The 20,179-nt window shown below is 37.9% G+C and overlaps 1 protein-coding gene across 3 annotated transcripts in view; it reads left to right on the top strand.

Annotated features, from left to right (window-relative positions):
* Positions 1 to 19,460, top strand: part of STAU2 (staufen double-stranded RNA binding protein 2) — a 183,635-nt gene extending 164,175 nt beyond the window's left edge. For all 3 annotated transcript variants that reach the window (XM_040546028.1, XM_040546027.1, XM_040546029.1), the window contains 2 exons: positions 17,387 to 17,475; positions 18,325 to 19,460. In XM_040546028.1, coding sequence (XP_040401962.1) covers positions 17,387 to 17,475; positions 18,325 to 18,418 — 183 coding nt within the window. In that variant the 3' untranslated portion in view covers positions 18,419 to 19,460. The remainder of the gene's footprint in view (positions 1 to 17,386; positions 17,476 to 18,324) is intronic.
* The last annotated feature ends 719 nt before the right edge of the window (positions 19,461 to 20,179 follow it).

Below are 20,179 nucleotides of genomic sequence, written 5' to 3'. Positions count from 1 at the left end.
ATTGTAAATAAGATCTAGAAAAGATGAAATGTGAGCAATACAGCAATATAAGAAGCATATATGACAATATGAGGGAACAGCCTTTAGGTAAATACCATAGAAGATACTCTCTTAAGAATAGCATTTTATTCATTTTAATACAAATTATAACTTCTTAATAATTAAGGTATTTTTCACAGTCTGTTAAGTGTAAAAATGGCTTGACTTTTTCCCTCAAGATTGTTGAGTTTTTCAGCTACCATTCTTCATACCTTTTATTTTATACAGAGTTTTTTTTATACTGCATTTGAATGATTATATTCATTCACTGTATTGTTAATTGTTGCACTCTTACTGGAGAAGACTAACAAGCTTTGTCAGTTCATTACTTCTTTTGTTTTCTTTTGTATGATTAATACCCATGGTTGATACCAAGTTACAGTTTAGTTAGTTGTAGCTTAAAGACAAGAATGAGATTAATGTTAAGGAAATATAAATTATTAACCAATTTGAAGGGGTGGTTGATTTTAATGAAGTAAGTTTCTTTACTAAGTATATATGAATGATAAAATTCCTCTGTGGCATAGCTAGAAAGAAAGGAATGCCACTGCTTTTCAGAGCATTTGGGAAAGGGAAGGTAGGTGTGTCATATCATTAACTTCTGATTTGAGTAAAATATTTTTCAGCCTTATAGAGTATTAAACTGAGTGGAAACAGGACAAAAATGGATAGATCACAGACCCTGCCTTCAGGGCAACTGGTTTAATCCAGTGCTTTAGAGTCCTTAATACTGTATGACTTGCACCTTGTGAAGCCTAACCTGAAAGTACGTGGTGTTTTATATTTTCAAAGCAACATCCATAGACAGAGAATTGGCCATACTCATTCACATCTCTTCTAGACAGAGACGTGTTTATTCAGATCTAGAATAATTTGCTTTTGGCTGCCATGGAAGGAGAAAAACATCTGAGGTATAAGTATGGTCTACGGAAACACTGAATTTTCCTGAGAAAACTGAAAGCATTTCATCATCTGAGCTTCTCTTTTTGTGTGTAGGCCATAGGAGATAGAGATATGCTATTTGGCACATATCTCTCTAAAAATTAGACTGAATATTCCCAAATAGCAAGTAAATGTGAGGACAAGATGGTTTCACAGAGGAACGGGTTGAAATGCAATAGGCACTAGAGTGCATTAGGAAGACTTCTCTTTTACTATTGGTCCCAGACTCCTTTTTGTATAGCTGGATGTGTGTTGCAATTTAGTAAAGACACACAAGAGAGCTATTATCCTCAGTATGGGGACTAAGTGGTCTTCTTTCTCTAAGTTTAAAAAAGTATTCCTCATTTATGGGGAAAATGGTTAGATAAACATAAAAAGTATTCCTTACTGTTCCAGGGCCTTGCTTTACTTTTTGTTAGAACCATTGTAGTACTATCATTTGCAGACTGACATTGGTTTACATCGCAGTTTGGATGATCTTCTCCAGTTGTATAATCACAGGCCAGCATGCAGAGTCTGTGGGTGGTTTTAAGAGATTTTCTAGGCTTCTTTGTTTCAGGAGTTTGGTGTCCAAACATTATATGATTTGTTTATACTGATTTCATTGTGAAGGAAAGAGTAAGTCTGATCTCCTCCTCTCTTTATTGAAACTTGATAGCATGACAGTTATCTCAAGCATGGTTTCAGTTAGGTCTTATTTGTGCTTGAGAAATACTGCTGTATAATATGCATGGTTATGAGTGTATTTTCTCCCATTCTGGTGGCAGCCTTACAAAGCTAGCTTTTCCTTTATGCTAAGATTGTTTTGTTTATGTGAGGGCTACAATTATTAAAATCTTAGAGCTAAATAAGATTAGGCATAATGTTTTAGTGCCATTTAATTTACATTAGTATTTTTGCTTTTATTGTTACATTAGTATTTTTTTTATTTTACTGTGAGTGTTGGTTTTAAGCAACCTACTCTATCATGGCAGAGTAAAACTGTAGTCTGATCCTGGAAATCCTCTCACAGAGTTTGAATACACGAGCAGGCTTATTGGAATTCATTTGCATAAAAACAGCTTGACTAATTAAGGATTACAATTATTTATCTTAATAAAATCTCTATTAAGATACAGCAGTATGGTAATTAAAATGAATCATATGGAAAAAAATATTAGACAAAATAGCATCCTGAAGGCTTTTATATTCAGCTGTGGTTGGAGTAGTTGCTAGTGGTTTCCATGCTTTACACAGTAACATAAACTTACTGAGGAAACGTGAACTCAGGCCCTGTTCCTTCCACAGCCTGAAGGTATTCATAATGACACAGGAGATTCTCTATGGCAAGTACAGCTTTTTATGGATCTACCCAGGTAATCAGAGGCACTGTATAGCAAAAAATTAAAATACACAGGATCACACAGAGAAAGCAAAATAAGGAATATTATTGTATCCTACAGGTTAAAGAAGGCACTGAAAAGCAGTAATACTGGACTGCAGTTTCTGCTTTCATCACTTCTGAGCTTTGTGTTAAAGCAAGAATTGGGTGAAGAACAGAAGTTATCTGGGGATCATGACATGCTCCCCAGGACACCTCACTAACTGTTGTGATCATTAGCCTACAGAGTCAGTCTCCTGCTTAAAGCTCAGAAAACTAAAATCTGTCTCTCTTGTATGCTGGACAAGTGTTCCCGCATCCATGCCATTGACAAAAAGTGGAGTCTCACCTCTACCTCCTCCTCTGGGGACCATCTTTTCAGTGAAACCAGTGAGCTCTGGCCAGGTCTGTAGAAGACCTGGAAGAGCCAGCTGTCTTGAGGAGAATCTGTGTCGGTAGGTCCTGTCTGGCCAAGCTCCCAGGTCCTCTGCTTGTGGTCTTGGATTTGCAGCTGAACTCCAGAGAGGAGCAGGAGTTCACCTCTGGGTTTGGAGCACCTCATGGCCTGCAGGTAGCTCCATATTCAGTATGTGGCTTTCTTGGGTCATCCTCCAGAGAAACCTGACTCTCGTCTCACACTGAATAAAGAAACTGAGTACTTAACTTTAGACCTTTGATTTTATTCCAAGGATGTGCTATTTAAAACCTTGCTCTTACAGTGCCTAATTTGTAAGCACCTAAATTCTTTATTGAATCTAATCCTGACAGGTTATTTTGTAACTAGCAAGATTTTGCATAAGCTCTTTTTGACAGCTGTGGTTAATGTATTTTAATAATAGGTGCTAGGATGAAATGATAAAATAGCCGTTAGCAGATCTTCCAGACTAAAAGCCAGCTGTTCAGTAAAGTTATTGGACATATATATATATATATCTGACTGTAACTGTAAATGGAGGAAAAGCAGGTCTATAGTTGCAGAGCTCAGTTAATCAGAGTCAAGGAGTGCCTAATCTGCATTGCTGAGCCGCCAGTTGAAGTTTCTGAATCTAAGAAGTGAGAGTTCTTGAGAAAATCTTGTTTCTGCTTGTTAGTGTCTCACTTTAAGCACTTTATGGGCAACATAGTACCCTGTGTATACTCTTCTTAGCAGAGAAGCATGAATGACAGCATTCATGGAGGTGACTGAAAGTGCCTGATCCATCCCTCACCACTAGTACTCTTTTTATCTTTCTACCTATGTTGCAGTAATAGCCAGAAGCAGGAACTAATGACTGTAGAGCAAATCCAGGTACACACAGTCAGTTCCTACTTAAATCAACATACAAATGGAAGTAGATGTTGAATCCTCAGATAGGTTTGGCATTTCCATTAAAAAAGGAGAGCTGTACGCAATAGAAAATATGAAATAATATGGTAAAAAGTTCATCTGCCACTTCACAACATGAATGGGAAAATAACTCATACTGATTTTAGTAGAGGACTAGTCCTTCATCTCAAGATGCATTTGCTAAAGAAATGGTTGAATTTCTGTGTACAATGGCAACATTGGACTAGGCAGAAAAAATGTTTTACTAGAGTTTTCTGTGATGCTGTCATTTAACTTGATCATTGAAATGATGAATTACTGAAGAAATTTCTAGGCTTTCTCCATTTTCTATTTCACCTTTAAGAAATACTCAAATACCCTTGAAAGACAGGATTGTGCGGTAAAAGGAGAAACAATAAAGTCATGATACTGCTCCTGTATTGTAAAAAGTCAGGCTAAAATATTTTATTTGAAAAAAAAACATAATGTGATTGAAAATACAAATTTAAGTATGGAAAAGGATTGGGGGTAGAAAAATAGTATAGCTTTCTTTTGTTGCTAGAAAACCCTTTTTTTCCTTTCCTTCTTGCTGTACAGTAAAGATGAATTTCGGGGCACTTGAAAGGTATTTGCACAACTGAGGTAGAAAACTGAGTAGAAACATAAGGCACAACATCTCCTCTGCTGTACTAAAAGGCTAGGTGAAATACAGCTGGCATTTTATCCACCAGATTCAGCAGCACATTCCACATTTTCCAGATATTGTCAGAATCCTCAGATCCAAATGGTGAGTTGGAATTTATACATCTAATTTAAAATTTTAAAATGTCTGTGGAAAAAGTCCTCTTTTTAAAATTAACCTTTGCAGCTGCCTTCTTCTGTCAGAATGTGTGGTACTTGCCATACACTAACTCTCTCCCAAAAGTTATTTTATTTTGCAGTTCACCTCTAATTCCAGACTCTGAGAGCGGGGATTGCTGGATGCTATGTGCTAGTAAGGAATGTATAGGAGCTTAACAGCAGGAGCAACAGACCCAGGTTAAAAACTCAGTGACCAGGAACAAATGTGCTCTTTATTTCATCTCCCAGCTAAAACCCTAGATACAGTTTATTGGCTTTAAACTTTTCTCATTTAGTAGAAAAATCTAAGCTCGGTGTTTCTTCTTAATCACAGCCACTTTAAATGGGACATATATGGCACTATAAATTAAAGTAGCACAGAAGTATTCTTTGTTTAAAAGACTTGGAAATTGTTTGACAGTTAACTATTAAATGGTATCTAAAATACCTGGAATTTCCTATGAAGAAGTGCATACCCCTGCTGAAATTGAAAAAAATAAAATTTACACACACAAAAAAATATCTAAATATGCTACTTGATCTCAAAGTCAGGAGCTAAGGATATGTCTGAAAAATATTGAGCTAAATTTGCTCTCCAAGGTCACATAGCAGATTAGTGGCAGAGTCACTCTTTTGAATGAAACAGACTTTTTATCCTACATAACACATCAACATTTCAAGTATTTTTATTCATTTTGAAGTGAATTAGAGACCTCCTGGAATTTTTCACACAGAAGAACAAGCAAGTATGAATCTGTCACCCCAAGCATACTCATCAGCCCAGTGGTTGTGTATGGCACTTGTCAGTGATATTTTGACTGGAGAGTCTGTCCAGGACCTAGAAAGTTTTTCCTCAAAACTGACATGTTCTCTTAAAAAGGTTTGTTTCTTTATTCAGTGTTTTTCTGAGAGAGAATTTTGACCAGCTCTCCTCCTGACTCCTAGTTCAGTGTCCTATCCAGCTGGTCATGCATCCCCAACAACAAATACATACAAGTCACCTCTTTGAGGAATAGCAAGATGTGCAGCATCTTCATAATACTTCTGATGTGCTTTTCTTCTCAAATTTTGGGTCTTGACATAAAAAGGCTGGAATGAAGGATATGGTGTTGTGCATACCCAAGTGAAGGCAGGGAGCCAACAAAATGCTATTGTAATTACAAGTGAACATTCTTGTATCATAAAACTGCAAAGAAAAAGCAATAAATCAGAGCTGGCCTGGTGGTCCCTGGCAGCAAAGCACTGGAGATTTGAGCTCATTCCCGAGCTAGCCAAGACTGGGATCCTCATGGAGACAGCAACTCATTCCAAGGGAAGGGCATTCCTCGTGTCTCCTGAGTGATGGTCATGAAACACTGATTTGGTGGGAGTCAGATCCAGCCTTCAGCCCTGCAGGAGTGATGGTCTGAAAAGTGCTGGCCATTGTGGAAAATAAAGCAAGCAGAGATCTGGAGGAATTTTATCTTCAAGTATTTTGTCCAGGTGTTTAGGAGCCTGACATTTTCAGTTAGGCTTGCACTATTGTCTAAATCCCATATTTGATTGTTTATTGTTGTACATGAGTATGCAAGATTATCCATTAATTGTTATCTAGTTTCATGTTTCCACACACTCACTCATGACAACAAACTGTGCTGTGTCCTTTTTATGGACATTAGAAAAATGAAACTAAGTAATACTATCCAAAGAATCTCTACTGATGTCCCTGTCATCAATAAACATGGACCCAAGCTTCATCTTCAATTAGAAATGTTTTTTTTTCTTCTGTGCTGGAACATTTTTTCCTTTTTTTCCTTCTTGCTTCTTATGAGCATGAAGCTCTTTAAAAAGCACTGATCTGTCTGGATATTTTACCAATTTCAAAAAAAAAGAAAAATTAGCAGGGGGTAGGAAAGTATTGAAGCTGTTAGCATTGGGCAGTTATCTAGAAACTTTATTTAACACAAGCTGGGGGGGGGGGGGGGGGGGGGGGCGGGGAGAGGAGAGAGATTTCCTGTATACCTGAAAGATGTGGCTTGAGCTGAACCCACATTTACAAACAGTTGTGGAGGGGCAAAATAAGATGACCTACTGTTGTGAAAAGAAAAAAAATAAAAAAAAAATAAAAATGTCTGAGAGTATACATGTGATTACAGCAAAATAAACCGCAAACTGACAGCTGCACAAACAGCACTTGACCATCAGTGGTAGTTAGTCACTAGGAATGCCCCAGTTTCCCATCAGATTAGTAAGAATTTCTAATTAATAGCACATTTGGGGTCTCTTCTGTAATGAAACCGCAATTTAATCTGCTAACCTAATTATGGAGGAGGTAAAGGAGGCAGAAATTCAGAGTTTCACTTTGCTGAGCACATTATCTCCTGGCTGATAGCAGTGTGAGATGAAGACAGACAGCATTTTCCAGAATCAGCCCCTCCACTGGTTTAAGAGCTGCAATCCTGAAAGGTGAGGTGCTCTTTCCTTAACAGATGTGACCCCCTTCAACTCTGATAAACTTCCCAAAAAGATGAGGGAAATCTGTGCCACACAGGATGTGCTCAGCACATTGAGGGATTGAGTTAGTAATGTCCCTGATAATTGTGGATACCTCATTGTAGGAGTCAGTTTTTATTTAAAATTTTTTAATAGGAGTATACACATCTGTCTTTATACCCAGCAGCTTTTCTGGCCCACAAGAAGTCCTCTGTGAGTTTCCCCAACTGAGCTCAGTGGGATCTCTGTCAGCTGCAAGATTTATGTCATCTTTTTCAGTCCTGAGAACTGTTCCTTAAGCTTTTCACATCTGGATTTAATTGGAAAGACATTAAAAGACATTAAGTGTGCTGGAAAAGCATATTTTAGAGAAGATCTTTATAGACACTTCCATTAAAGGAGCTGATGGTTGTAGGTTAAAATGGGATGAGGACAAGCCATCGACAGTTAGCAAGGACAAAATTACATTATGAACTGCTTCAGATGAGATTTTTCAGCCTGTAGCTGAATGGGCCTGACTCTGATCATCTTCAATTAGGAGAAAAATACCAGCTAAAGCAGTATAAAAATACACTGAGATCAGAATCAAAAAAACTTTTGCCTTTTGGAAACACTCAAATTTCTGATTACATGCCATATACGCTAAATATAACACTTTTAGCTGTCAGTCTAGATTTGGTACTTTGTTGGACATACATGCACACTTGTAAAATGAGACTTGGAGAATGAAGAGGGGGATTGGTCCCTAGTGCTTTCAGGGTGGAAGTGTCCTTCTCTGAATGCCTGTACGCAGGCTGAAGGAGTAGAGTTACACAGAAGCAGAGATAGCATGCAATTTAGTATGTGAGCTTCGTTAGAGATGCAGTAATGTAAGAATCCACAGCCCTAAACTCCCCATTGTTCAAGCTGTAATGTGCTGCTTGAATGAGCCAATGGGCAGCCCCTTGCATTGTGTGATCTGTTGCTTTTGTCTTCAAACTCAGGTTTCTAGTCATGTTTAGACTGACACACGCTTATAATCGAAGGTAATGGACTTGGCATGAAAGAACAAACATTCTTTCATTTTAAAATTGCTAAAACCAAGGAATCTGATATTTAGGAAATCGCTCCCATGTCTAAACTAAATCTACTGTCTTTAGAGATAATAATGTGTCAAATGTTTAAGTAATAAATAATATATATATATGTATATAGTAAAACATTGGGGAAAAAAACAACACTATATTCTCTAAGACATTTAGGCAAAACAAATGAATTTGTTAGAGGCTTTCACCTGCCTGCTTCTCTTTAAAGTGAGTTTTTTTCTCTGCTAGGTTGTGAAAAGTGTTTAACATTAATGGGAAGATTATACCTTGCTGGAGGGTAGTGAAAGGAATCAGTTATTTGAATGAAAGTCCTGGCTACAATGAGGCCTGTGGTTTTATTTTCTATCGTTACTTTTTTTTTTTTTTTTCTTTTTTTCCAGGATCTCCCTCTGTCTATCTTGGGCTATGATAAAATGCATGTGGATTAGTAAAAGTGATTCTTATTTTCTTGCCTGACTTTGGGCCATACATTTTTGTGCTCATGCACCCTCCCTTTACTTTAGTTTCCTTAGCTTTAAAAACAGGAATAATAAAAACACCCCTGGTCCTTTGTGCCATATAGTTTCATGAAGAAGAAGACACTTGCAAGTAGAGATGAAAAGCATTTAAACACTAGTGAGTGTGCTTTACAAGTTCAGTTTACTTTATGTGGAAATATAACCATGTTGAAATAAGCATTGAGTAACACTCGATAGTTTGAACTTTGTTGTACACTAATTTAACTGTGGATCTTCTATACCAATTTTTGCATTACCTTGTTGTATACCAATTTTGCTGTGAATCTTCTCTGAGAATTTATAGCAATCTTTTAATACCCATTTTTTTAAATGACTTTAAATCAGCAGTTGCCTAAGAAAACTGCTTAGATAACAGAGTAAATGCTTATATCTTGTTAAAATGCAACTCAATTTAGAACTCATCCATTTTGTTAAAACAAGTTCTGGCTACATTTACACTACTAATATGGGTCAGGGCCCATTCCCTAGTGGGGAATGGTGGGGTCTTTACTCCGTTTATGTACTGCTAGCTATGTTGAGAAAGCTGTGGTAGCAATGTTCAAAACTGTATGGAACTGTGGCAGTCACGCTGACGAAGGGGATTGTCTGTTCCAATGCATTTTCAAAGTCACCCAGAAATCTTACACTGCCAAGAACCTCCGTCTACTTATTTTAAATCAGGAACTCAATTTCTCCCGCAATACACACAGGGTTAATGACAGTGGACTTGCAAATCTACACAGCAATGTGTAGAAATGCCTATAAATAAATAATTAAATAAACTAAATTGTTCTGAGAACGCAGCTGACAAGGATATTTTCCAGCCATCAGTGATGAAAGAGACAGTGATTCATGGCCTTTCTTCCCTGCTGGTGCAGCATTTTGCCTGAGGATATACATTCTGCTGTTTTCAGTTTTAGGTTTAAAGCCATGTTCCTTAAAATCTCCTGTAATTTTTGCAGCTTCTCAGCCATTTTTGAGTGTTGTCTAAATTCTATGATTTACCTCTACTTACCCATCCACTAATTAGCCATCTAAATGCTCTCATTTGGAAGTCTCTAATTATTGAAAGCACCTATATTACCTAGGTTTCTACCTCCTTCTGAAAGTTAGTGTTTAACTAGCTTCTGAATGAAGATACGAAATTAGAAGCAAGATTGATTTGAATATTAATTGCTGTCTGGTGAAAGTCTAAATGCTTGGAAATTAAATTTTAAATTGTTTTCCCCATTCTGATTAGTAAATTGTGATGATGCATTATTCTTTCCATCTTTATTCTTTCAATTGTAACAACTGAAGAAAAAAAATGTTTTGAATTGAGAAATAAATTCACTTTAGAAGAACTTCCAGACTTTTCAATCAGATCCAGTAAAGACTGAAGAGGTACTGAAATGATCTGACAAAAGAGGCTTGATCAGGACTTATTTTAACTGTTGATACTTGGGCTGAACTTTCACACCTCGCTTCACTGTTTGAGGATTTAGACAGACCTCAGTAGATGCTGGCATTGAACCTGAAAACTCTTCTGAGATGTTCAGAAAGAAGTGATGGTTTCCATCATAGACTGTAAATGCAAAGTTAGCATATTTTTAGCACTTGAAAATGTTGCTCCTCACAGCTGAGAACACTTGAGGAGGAAAGAGTCTGAGAAAACAAAGATTTAAGAACATTTCTTCTCTGAGTTCCTTATAGATCTTTTAGTTATCCCTTCATTTCTTATGCCTACCTGAAAGTAAATATGAAACCTAAACTTGGCAAATAGACTAGCCTCTCTGCCCCAGATTGTCCTACGCCAGTGTTAAGTTTCATATTCAGTTTTATTTAATCAGGTACTCTTCATAAAAAAGCATACCTTTTCATTATTTTAAAAGTTAGGTGCTTTTCAGTATGTTTTTCTCTCCTCATGGCTAGAAACTCTTGAATCACCATTAAAGCAATGGAACTGTCTCAGCTCAAATGATCATGCAGCTGTTTCTTGGGTTTTAATGTAATGTTTTGCTATTCATTACTTCTGGAATTATTGTATAGTCCCAAGAATGGCTGTTGGTTTTCTAGCGTGGTAGTTCAAATGCTGAAATAAACAACTGCCTGATTCTCTCTACTGTTAATTCAACCAGCCCCTTTACTTAAGTAGATTTTTGAAGATGAAGATTTACAGAAATCAAGTTCCATGTTGAATTCCTTTCACTCCATCCACTTGGAATTTTGAGAGGCATGGAGGAATTTGAACTGTGAATACACGTGTCTGATAAAACTAGCTGAAAGAAGGTAACATGCGGGCTGTTTTTGATAGAAACTCTGCTTAATATATCGGAAAATATGTTCAAGAACAGTTAATCCTTACGTTAGGATTACCCCCCAGAAAGCTGGCAAGGTCAGGCTCTATGTGGATTGCGTGTCATTTAAGTGCTGGCTGCATGAGTAGCCTGGGGGTAGCATTAACTACTGCGTGGGACTTGTTCTAAGCTACATCCGTGAATCATCATTCTTTGTTTGAAGATATTGGGCTCCTTCTATCCTCCAACCTCCTTCTTTTGACAGGTGCAATCAGTAGCCTTAATTCTAGTGCCTATCAGGTGACTGTTCCTTTGTGTAGAGATTAATCAGTTTGGAAAACACTACTTCCATGTAAACTACATGAGCTAATCAGATTATAACCTTCCATTTTTCATGCATATCATAAAATGTGTGAGGAAAGGGCTTAAAGTCATTTAATTAAGGTTTACGTTGTACGATGTGAAAAGCCTTTCTGAATTTAATTTTTAAACAGATGTTAACATTGGTTCAAATGAAATCTAATCATCTGGGGAGAACAGCACATTGTGAGGAAAGTGGCAAGAACTCCTAACAAAAGTTATTGCACGCAGTGTAGTGAATTCATTTACAGCAGAAGCTGTTGGGAAAAGGAATTTGTTTGCAATACCTGTCAGCTAATTTCTGGCTAGCTTGTATGTTGCCAACCTGGTAAGTCAAGGAGGATTTAATGTAGGTGTGGAGGAGTCAAATCTTAGCTACTTTGTGTGTATGTATCTAGGTCTACACGTGTAAATATATCTACCCTTTGTGCATTTGTGTGTGCATGCAATTTTGGGTGTGGGCAAGTTAAAGCAAAGTAGAGGCTTGGTCAAAAATATCTTCACCAAGAGAAAGCAAAAACAATCACCAAGAACAATAATTTTAAATACATACAAATTTAAATAGTTGCTTTGCTTTGGGACACTAAGTCCTCAAACTCACCTCAACAGCTGTGATATTGTTGTTGTTGGTTTTTTTTTTTTCAATAGCCTTTAAATGTGAAATTTAAAGCCTCATATTAAAAAGTCATGAAGTGCATCTCATTACTGATGCAGGCAGCATTGCTGCAGTGTTATTGCACAGATGATATTGTCTTTTGAGGCCTCAAATGTCAGGAAGCAGGGAAGAGCCTCCTTGCTTTGGGGGGCATCTTTTCTCTTAGCGTAGAAAGCAGATGAATACTGAGTGTTTGTAAATATAACTGTTGGGAGATTAGTTCATGCACCAACTCTGCTCTTTTCTAGGCTTTTGGCTTGCAAGTGAAATCAAGGACTAGGGATTTATCTGTCTATCATTTTTACCACAGCTTTCAGTGCAGCCTGAGATTTGTTCATGCATATGTCATGTGGCTACAGGCATTATGATCACACTGAGTCATTTGCAGATTCAACCTTGAACTCAGACCCAGCTACTAAATACAAGAAAATCTTGTCCTTCATTATCCACTCTGGACCCTGACTTCATTCAATGTTGCACGATAACTGTTTCTGCCTCTAATTTTACGTCTTCAGAAAACACTGATGAAGGCCAAGCTGAATTTTTTTTTCATGCTTTTAGAAAACTGAGGTTAGGAGACATCTCACCAGTAAATTAACAGTACTAAGCAGAGTATTTATTATGATTGTCTCAGACCTCCTTGGTAAAGTCAACTGGAAGGGTCACAGAGAACAACAAACTTTTACAATTTTCAGTTTCATAGAATAATGTGAAATACAATATAGATTTAAGAGGAAAAACACAAGCCACATACTAAAACAAACATTAAAAATTTATCATGAGGATGTGGGCTTAAATGCATATGGAGTAGTATAGTGCCTGTCTGCAATTCTTGCTAAAAGTATGATCTAATGTTACTAGATTGTCATTACAAGACACTTAATCCCCAGGGTGAAAAACAGGAAGAATATTCACAAGTTTCAGTGCTATTTACTAATTGCCAATTGACTTGAGGAAAGCTAAAAAATGACTGGAAACATCCATCTCCATCCTGATACACACACACACACACTAATAGTGGAAATGGCAGCCAAGACAAACAGCTAGCAGTGCAGTGCATCCTGTTGGCATCGTATTTTTGGCACTGTTGTAGCTACACAGAAAAAAAGTGATACAAGAAATGTGTAAGGACATCTGTTCTGTAACCTATGGGGCTTCTCTCACAAAACAGTTGTAAAATCTTCTGGGGGAGAGAAAAATTTCTCTATATCTCTGCAGATGCTCTATTGTAAGAAAAATATCAATGGAAGGAAGTGTTGAGCCTTTAAAAGAGGAAATTGTTCACCAGATTCACTGTCAAATGTTCCATTCTTTTCTTTCCTTTTCATTTAACCTAAGTTATCTGCCATTCACAAGTTATGTTTAAGCCAAGTGGTGTAAATCTGTTGGGACTAATAGAATTGAATCATGGATTAAATTAGCCCAGCGTCTGCTTGTAACTCTTCTTCGCTGCAGATTACTTGGGCTCTGTGTCACTCTGCTGATTATTCAGGTCACAGCCTCCCTGCTACCAGCTTCCTTCCTGAATCCAGCATCTTCATGTCTGTCTAGGGGTACGACAGGGCAAGGAGAACCATTAAGGACATCTATTAAGGTCCAAAGTATTGTTTAATTACCAGCTTCTCTCAGCATTGCTGATCCTCCCAAATGTGAGTGAGCTATGGGAGAACTGGGACAAAGGGAAGTGGGAATTTTAATGAGATTGTAAGGCCCATTCTATCATTCCTCTTCTGCCCTTCAGTCACCTTACACTAATGGACATTTTAAAGGAAAGGAACTTTCCCAAAATACAAATGTTGCAAAAGTCAGGATATAAGTAGTTAGGATTCCCCCACAAGTGACCTATGGGGAGAGAGACATTTTTCCATGCAAAAGAAATCAAATCTCATGTGAACCTGGAATACATTAGGAAACTGGAAGATAAAGAGGGGCTGTAAGTTGTAGGAGGCTGGGAGGGCTTGAGGAAGGGCAGCTTATCTCTGGAAGCTTGGATCAGCTGGAGCTCCTGAATGGGAGAGCATTTAGGAGCAGGAAAAAGAAGGGGCCTAGGTAGAGGGAGGTTTGTGGAGAAGTAGAGGTTTTTTTTCCTGTGCTGTGAAAGAAGTCATAACTCTGGAGCAGATATTAAAGAAAGGAAGACCAGGGATGCTGGGGTGGCTTGGGAAAGATATGGGACTGAGGCAGAAGATAGAGAGTGGGGACTCAGTAGTGAGAATCCAGAGCTTTCGAAGAGATCATCAGCTTCCAGAGCAGGAAAGGTGAGAAACCCAGCAATGAAGGACAATGTAGAGGGCTGGTTCTTCAGCATAGCTCGCACAAACACCCTGACACCTTCACTTAGAAGATCAGGGATACAGGTGCAGGACTGCTTTCCTGCTACTTGCCCCTTTTAAAATCTGGTTTCAGAAATATATCTGAGATCTCACCTTTTAGATAACATTTGAGCTTGGGAAGGACATGGTTTGAAAAAGGGTGAGATGGAGAAACGAGGCTACACACATTACAAGCATTAGGATTTGTATGTTGTGTTGTTATTAAAAATGTTTGTTGTCTTATTAAGACAACACCTTGAATCTTACCTTCATTTTATATATTTCCTCTAAGTGTTCCATATTTACATCCTTGACACCTATATAGTAAAAATCCATGCTTACAGGCAAAGGAGTTCATTATTTTGTATTTCAGCACTTCCCTTTTTGATGGAGGAGGAAAAGAGATGCCCTCATGATCTGTTTCTGTTGAGACATTGGCTCATGTTCCTCCAGGATGTTCCAAAGCATTTTTTCTGGAAAGCAACCATGAAGGCTGCTCTGTAATTTATGTGATTACCTTGCAATAGCTCGTTCTATGAGTAAAGCAGAAGCGAGTAACAAATGTGCAATTCTAGAAAGGAGGATTGTGTTGGTCCAATTAATCTCTTGATGATTTGTGGATTTCGGTGACCACTGATCAACATCAGTCTGTTCTGTATTTCACACACTCACCCTATGATCTAATCTCAAATCGTGACACTACTTATTACTATGAGTAGGGGCTCTCCATCTAAGCCACTATACAAACAAATAACCTGAACAAACAGTTCTTCCACAAGTTTACAATTCACACATCAGACCAGGAAGCTAAGAATGGGTATTTAAAAATGTAAACAAGGTGGGTTTGAAAAACAGATGAGGTAGCAATAATGCTGTGTAGGAGGAGCAGATGTCTTGGCTTCCTTCCCTCTTTACAGTGCTACCTAGGAATGCCTTCTGGGCTATACCATACATAAGAATAAATGAGACTGATTGTTTTGCTAATGTTGATCAGGAAACATGAATATGAGAAGAAAGGAGATTCTTGTGTGCCAGTCCTTACTCCTTGGTTTGTTAGGTGCAGACTGTTGCTAGCCCATGATCAACTGAAGTACACCACAGAAGCGGTCCTGTGCAAGGAAGCACAGGAGCCCAAATCCCCCCGTCCTCACTTGCTGAGTAGTGCTTGCGCTGTGATGAGAAGAATCCCAAGAAGAGGAGCAGAAGGGAGAAATCAGGATGAAGAAAGGTGTTGGGTTACTGGAACAAACAGAGAAGTTGAGAGTAGATGAAAAACCTTGTTGCCACTGGGAGAAATTGTTTGGCTAGAGCAAACCTAGTGATTGTGCTGTTCAGTCAAGATCAAGAATGGAAAGGCAGATGGTGATCAGAGCCTATAGGAGCTGAGAATGCAAGTCTGAAACTGCAACAGACACTGTGAGGTGGTAGAAAAACAGATGTCTTACAAGAAAATGGAAATATATCAAAATGTCAAGAAAAACAGAAAAAAATGAGGAAAGGAAGAATTAATTCATTGAGGAACCTAAAGGGTGATAAAACTGATAGATACTTTAGTGGGAGAAGTTGTGTCTGAGGTGAAGGGCTGATGCTCAGCCCCTATGGGACAAGCAATGGCATGGAAAAATAATAAAAAGTAAGATGTGGGCAGCAGAGATTTTAAAATGAAGGGAATAATTATGTGAAAGGATGGGAATAAGGAGCAAGTAGAGTGCAGGGTGGCTGTCAGATTCAGGGAGCCCAGAACACATGGCAAAAGAAGAGTGGACGAGTAAGTAACAGCAATAATCTGATGTTTGGCAAGACAGTTTAAGAAATGTTTAACTTTTCATTTGTTTACTAGGACAAAAAACATAAAACCTTACAGACTAGAAGGATTCCACCTTCACATATTATGGGTGGGAGTACCTCATGCAGCCTTCTGTAGCTTTAGCAGCTAGTCATTACTATAGACAAATCCGGGATGCATGGTCTTTTAGTTTAGGGCAGCCTGGCAATTTTCGCACTGTTATTCATCTTGCCAAAATACACATTGTCTAATAATATTTAAGTTGTATAAACATACCTTTCAAGGGAAGGAGCTGTTGAGAGAATCCAGGCAAAGAATTAGTATGAGAGCAAATCTAGTACTTCATTACAATGGCAGCTCCTGTTTCGGACAGAGCCCCTGCTGCCCAAAAGGAATGGGAAAAGAAGATAGAGACAGATTCTTTCTATCCCAACAATGAAAAAGAGAACAACTTCCAATTTTCTAAACAGCAATTGCTGGCCTCACTGTGAACAACAACGCCACATGGCCTGCAGTCAGTTCCAGTGTTTGTGTTGTTACCTTGGGTGGCAGTGTCTATTTTTTCTTTTTCCCTGTGATTAATACATGAAAATTAGGTGGGAGTGATTAAATAGAAAAATCTGGTTTTCAACTCTGCTTTGCCTTTCACCTTCAAGACAGAATGGACTTCAATTGTTTTATCGTGCTGGCTGTGTTTTCAAAGTGAGGCACAAGGTGTCTGACAGTTTCATAACCAACCTTTGCTAAATTCATTACCAAAAAAGCGTTTGTCTGTTGCCAAAGCAGTTAGGGGAAAGAGGAACAACGTGCTTTGCAGAACTAAAGCAGGACTCATGAAGTTGAGAGAGAAGCTGGTAAATAAAATATGCAATCATGCAGTAAAATGTGAGCTGAAAATTGATCATTCTTCTTTTGCTAGTGCTTCATAATCAATACATATTGGTTCACCTTGCTTAGTACAGTCCAATGGCCTATGTATAAGACATCAGTCTTCTGTGTTGTTCAAGATCCAGTCTTGTGGTAGTGCCCTGCAGCCCCGTTGCCCACACCTTCTGCAATCATCTGCAAACATCATAGGAGCTCCGGGAAGTGTAAGCTCTAGGAAAGCACATGGGGAAGCTGGAGAGACTTTACAGAGCACAAAGGCAAGAATCTTAAAAGTATATCATGTTATTCATGTAGGTAATGCAGCTTTCATTAACACAAATGGAAGTCACTCGTACCCAGGAAGAAGGTGTCCCCAAATCTATGCACAAACATAGTTTATCATGTTTATCATGTTTATCATGTTTGTCATGGCACTGTTCTGTACCCTCTTTATTAGCTCTGTAGTCTAAATGGCTTCTATGTACAGGGAAAGATTTGGATGCAATATACCACAAAATACACACCTTCTTCCATTTGTTTTTAATACAGTTGTGTTAGTGTTTTCTTTAACAATTCATTTTTTCTTTAGGCAGCATTAAGTGCCTTGAAACAGTTTTCAGAACAAGGACTGGATCCAGTGGAAGGGGCTATGAAAGTTGAAAATGGATCACTTGAAAAGTAAGTACCATTTAAATCCTCTGCATTTTAATGCCCATGTGGCATTTGAGATAAGAAATGTTAATTAAGAGCTTAGCTGCCCTTTTAAACCTGTGCAAAAAAATTTCCTTTGGAATTTGCATACAGTTTTTGACAGTTTGAGAGGATACACAGGATTTCAGGTTCAGCGTTACTGATAATATTTGCTAATGAACTATGAGACAGTCAATCTTCCTATAGAAATCCTAAGGAAAAGGATTTTATGTTTATTGTATGGATTCTTTTTAAGTAGCATAAGATGATTTTTGTCAAAATGTTGTAGCACATGATGTTGCCTGTAAATAGGATAGTTATCTGCCAGTAAGTCCTTATGTCTGCAAGGTGAATTTTACCCTAGAGAATTTAAAAGTAAGTTAAAAATCCTTTCAGGTCTTAAAAAGTCTTATATGGAATATTAGCTTTAAGTAGCAGACAATAGACCCGGGTTTCACACTGGATTTTCAATTATTCAGGAAAGTGGGATTGTCTGTCCAGTATAGAAGTTGTTTTCCAGCTGTTAGTCTGTTTACATAGAGAAAGTCTGGTATTAGTAAATAAATTACGGAGTAATAGAATAGGAGAAAGAAGACTATAAGTGGCATTTGGAGTCTTCGATAGATATATCGTGGCTATTTATAAACTAATTTAATCAGAAACATTTTTCCATATGATCTCATCAGCATAGTATTTGAACATAAATATTGTTGTTTCACTTCAAAATGTTACCTTCCACAGTGACCTCTGAATCTCATGTGCCATCTGCTAATAAACATGTCTTAAAGATGTGCAACCCTGGACCTTACCACTCTTGTTAATGTATTAATCTTTCAGACAAGTCAAGCATCTGGGAGAGAAAGCAGACAATAAACAGACTAACTCAGGCACCATTGCTCAGGACTGCAAGGATTCAAAGGCTGTCGTCTAGGAGCTTCCCAGCACCCACGGCTGCCACTGCATCCTTATAAACCTGTCAACACGCAATAGGGTGTATGTGTACAAGGAAATGAATGACTAATACCATTATTTGAGTCTTATGTGAAGACAACACTATTCTAACACAAGAGATAGTATACATGGTACTGTTTATTCAACTGTGGAAAAAAAATAAAATTGAACATTTCCCTTAGAACTCAAGATCAGAGCATAACTCAATTGCCCAGAGGCAGAAGAAATCTGATCATGTTACTGGAGGTTAAAACGACAAAAAATTAACAAAAGTTTTAGGTAAAAAAAAAAAAAAAAAAAAAAAAAAAAAAAAAAGAAACTTTAAAATTGATTAATACTGAGGAAAAGAAGTCAGCATTGGTTCAGTTATACAATTTTTCGTAGTGTAGTTTTAAGTTCAGCTTACTGTTTTTTAAATAATGCTTGAATATTTTAAAATTAACCAATGACAGTGCTGTGAGAATTGTAGTTGTTGTCTTCATATATAGTCATACAGCTTATCTTTTTATGCAGACATTATGCATTCTTCATTCTATATGAATATGTATGACTTTAAAATGCACTACTCAGAGTTGTATGCAAACAGAAGTTGAAATCATGACAAGTATTTGCTTAACATGAACAGATGTTAGTTATGATCAGTCTCGATATACTCCAGGAAAAAGCAGATATGGTATTTGATTTTCCTTGCCATAATCAATTAAAGAGGCGTCTTGCCTCCAAGCGACATGTTCTCCTTCGATTCTGCTCTCTGTTGTGTGAAGCACATCTACACCCCATTCTGTGTGTTGTATCAACCCACCGTTTGCATCAACTGAGTGTTTTTAATCTCTGCATTCTGACCAACAGCAAAAGGTACGATTGCAACATTATCAAGCCAAGGAAGGAAAAGAGTTGATATAAAGGTCATTCTTTTGTGAAAGGAGTAGCAGCAGAGATAAGACCTGTGGCTGCACTCTGTACCAGCGTATTTCATTGAAGTATGTGGCCAAATGCAGTAAAACCACATCAGTTCATGTGTACAATGACAGTGTCGTCTCTTTCTTTATCGTTCACAGGTAGGCAGCTAAAAGAATGAGTTAAAAACAAAACAAAAGAAAGAAAAAAAAAACAAACACAAAAAAAACAATTAAAAACTAATGAACAACTAGCTACCACGCCAAAGCATGCGTTCAACCTTCCTTTCCCCGTGCCACCACCTTCTACAAATTTACCCTGTTAGATCAGTCAACATGGCATTTAAATCATCTATTTATCCAAAATAGATGGATACCTCTTGTAAACCTCTTGTAATAAACACATAAAGCATCACTACATAACAGCCGTGATGATGTTGCATGAGATTTCAGAAGTGTGTAAACCAGGGCTCAAAACCCAAGTGACTCACGCAGGACTGTAAGGAAATGGTGCAAGGTACAGTGCCATTGATTCACCTCTGGGACAGGCGTTCAGAGTAATGTGTATCATGCTCTTACAGAGTCGGTAGTCACTAAAAATGTGGAGTTCTTTCTACTTCATGTTTCTCAGGGGTATGATTCACTCTCCCCGCAACAGATGAGGAGCCTTTGTGCTAAGATTCTGCAGTTTTTCTAGGGTCTGACTCCGTGGCATGCAAAGGAGTCGGGAACAAGCTGAGCCTGTCAGTTCCCACGGAACTGGAAGGTTTCCAGAGGCATTTGGCACCTGGCAGCCTCAAGTTATTAAGGTAGCAGAATACAGAAATACTTAGCTCTTGCACACT

The sequence above is a fragment of the Cygnus olor genome, chromosome 2, assembly GCF_009769625.2.
Source record: "Cygnus olor isolate bCygOlo1 chromosome 2, bCygOlo1.pri.v2, whole genome shotgun sequence".
Classification (NCBI taxonomy): Eukaryota; Metazoa; Chordata; class Aves; order Anseriformes; family Anatidae; genus Cygnus; species Cygnus olor.
The sequence above is the reverse complement of the archived record's forward strand: the minus strand, read 5'-3'. Positions and strand labels throughout refer to the sequence as shown.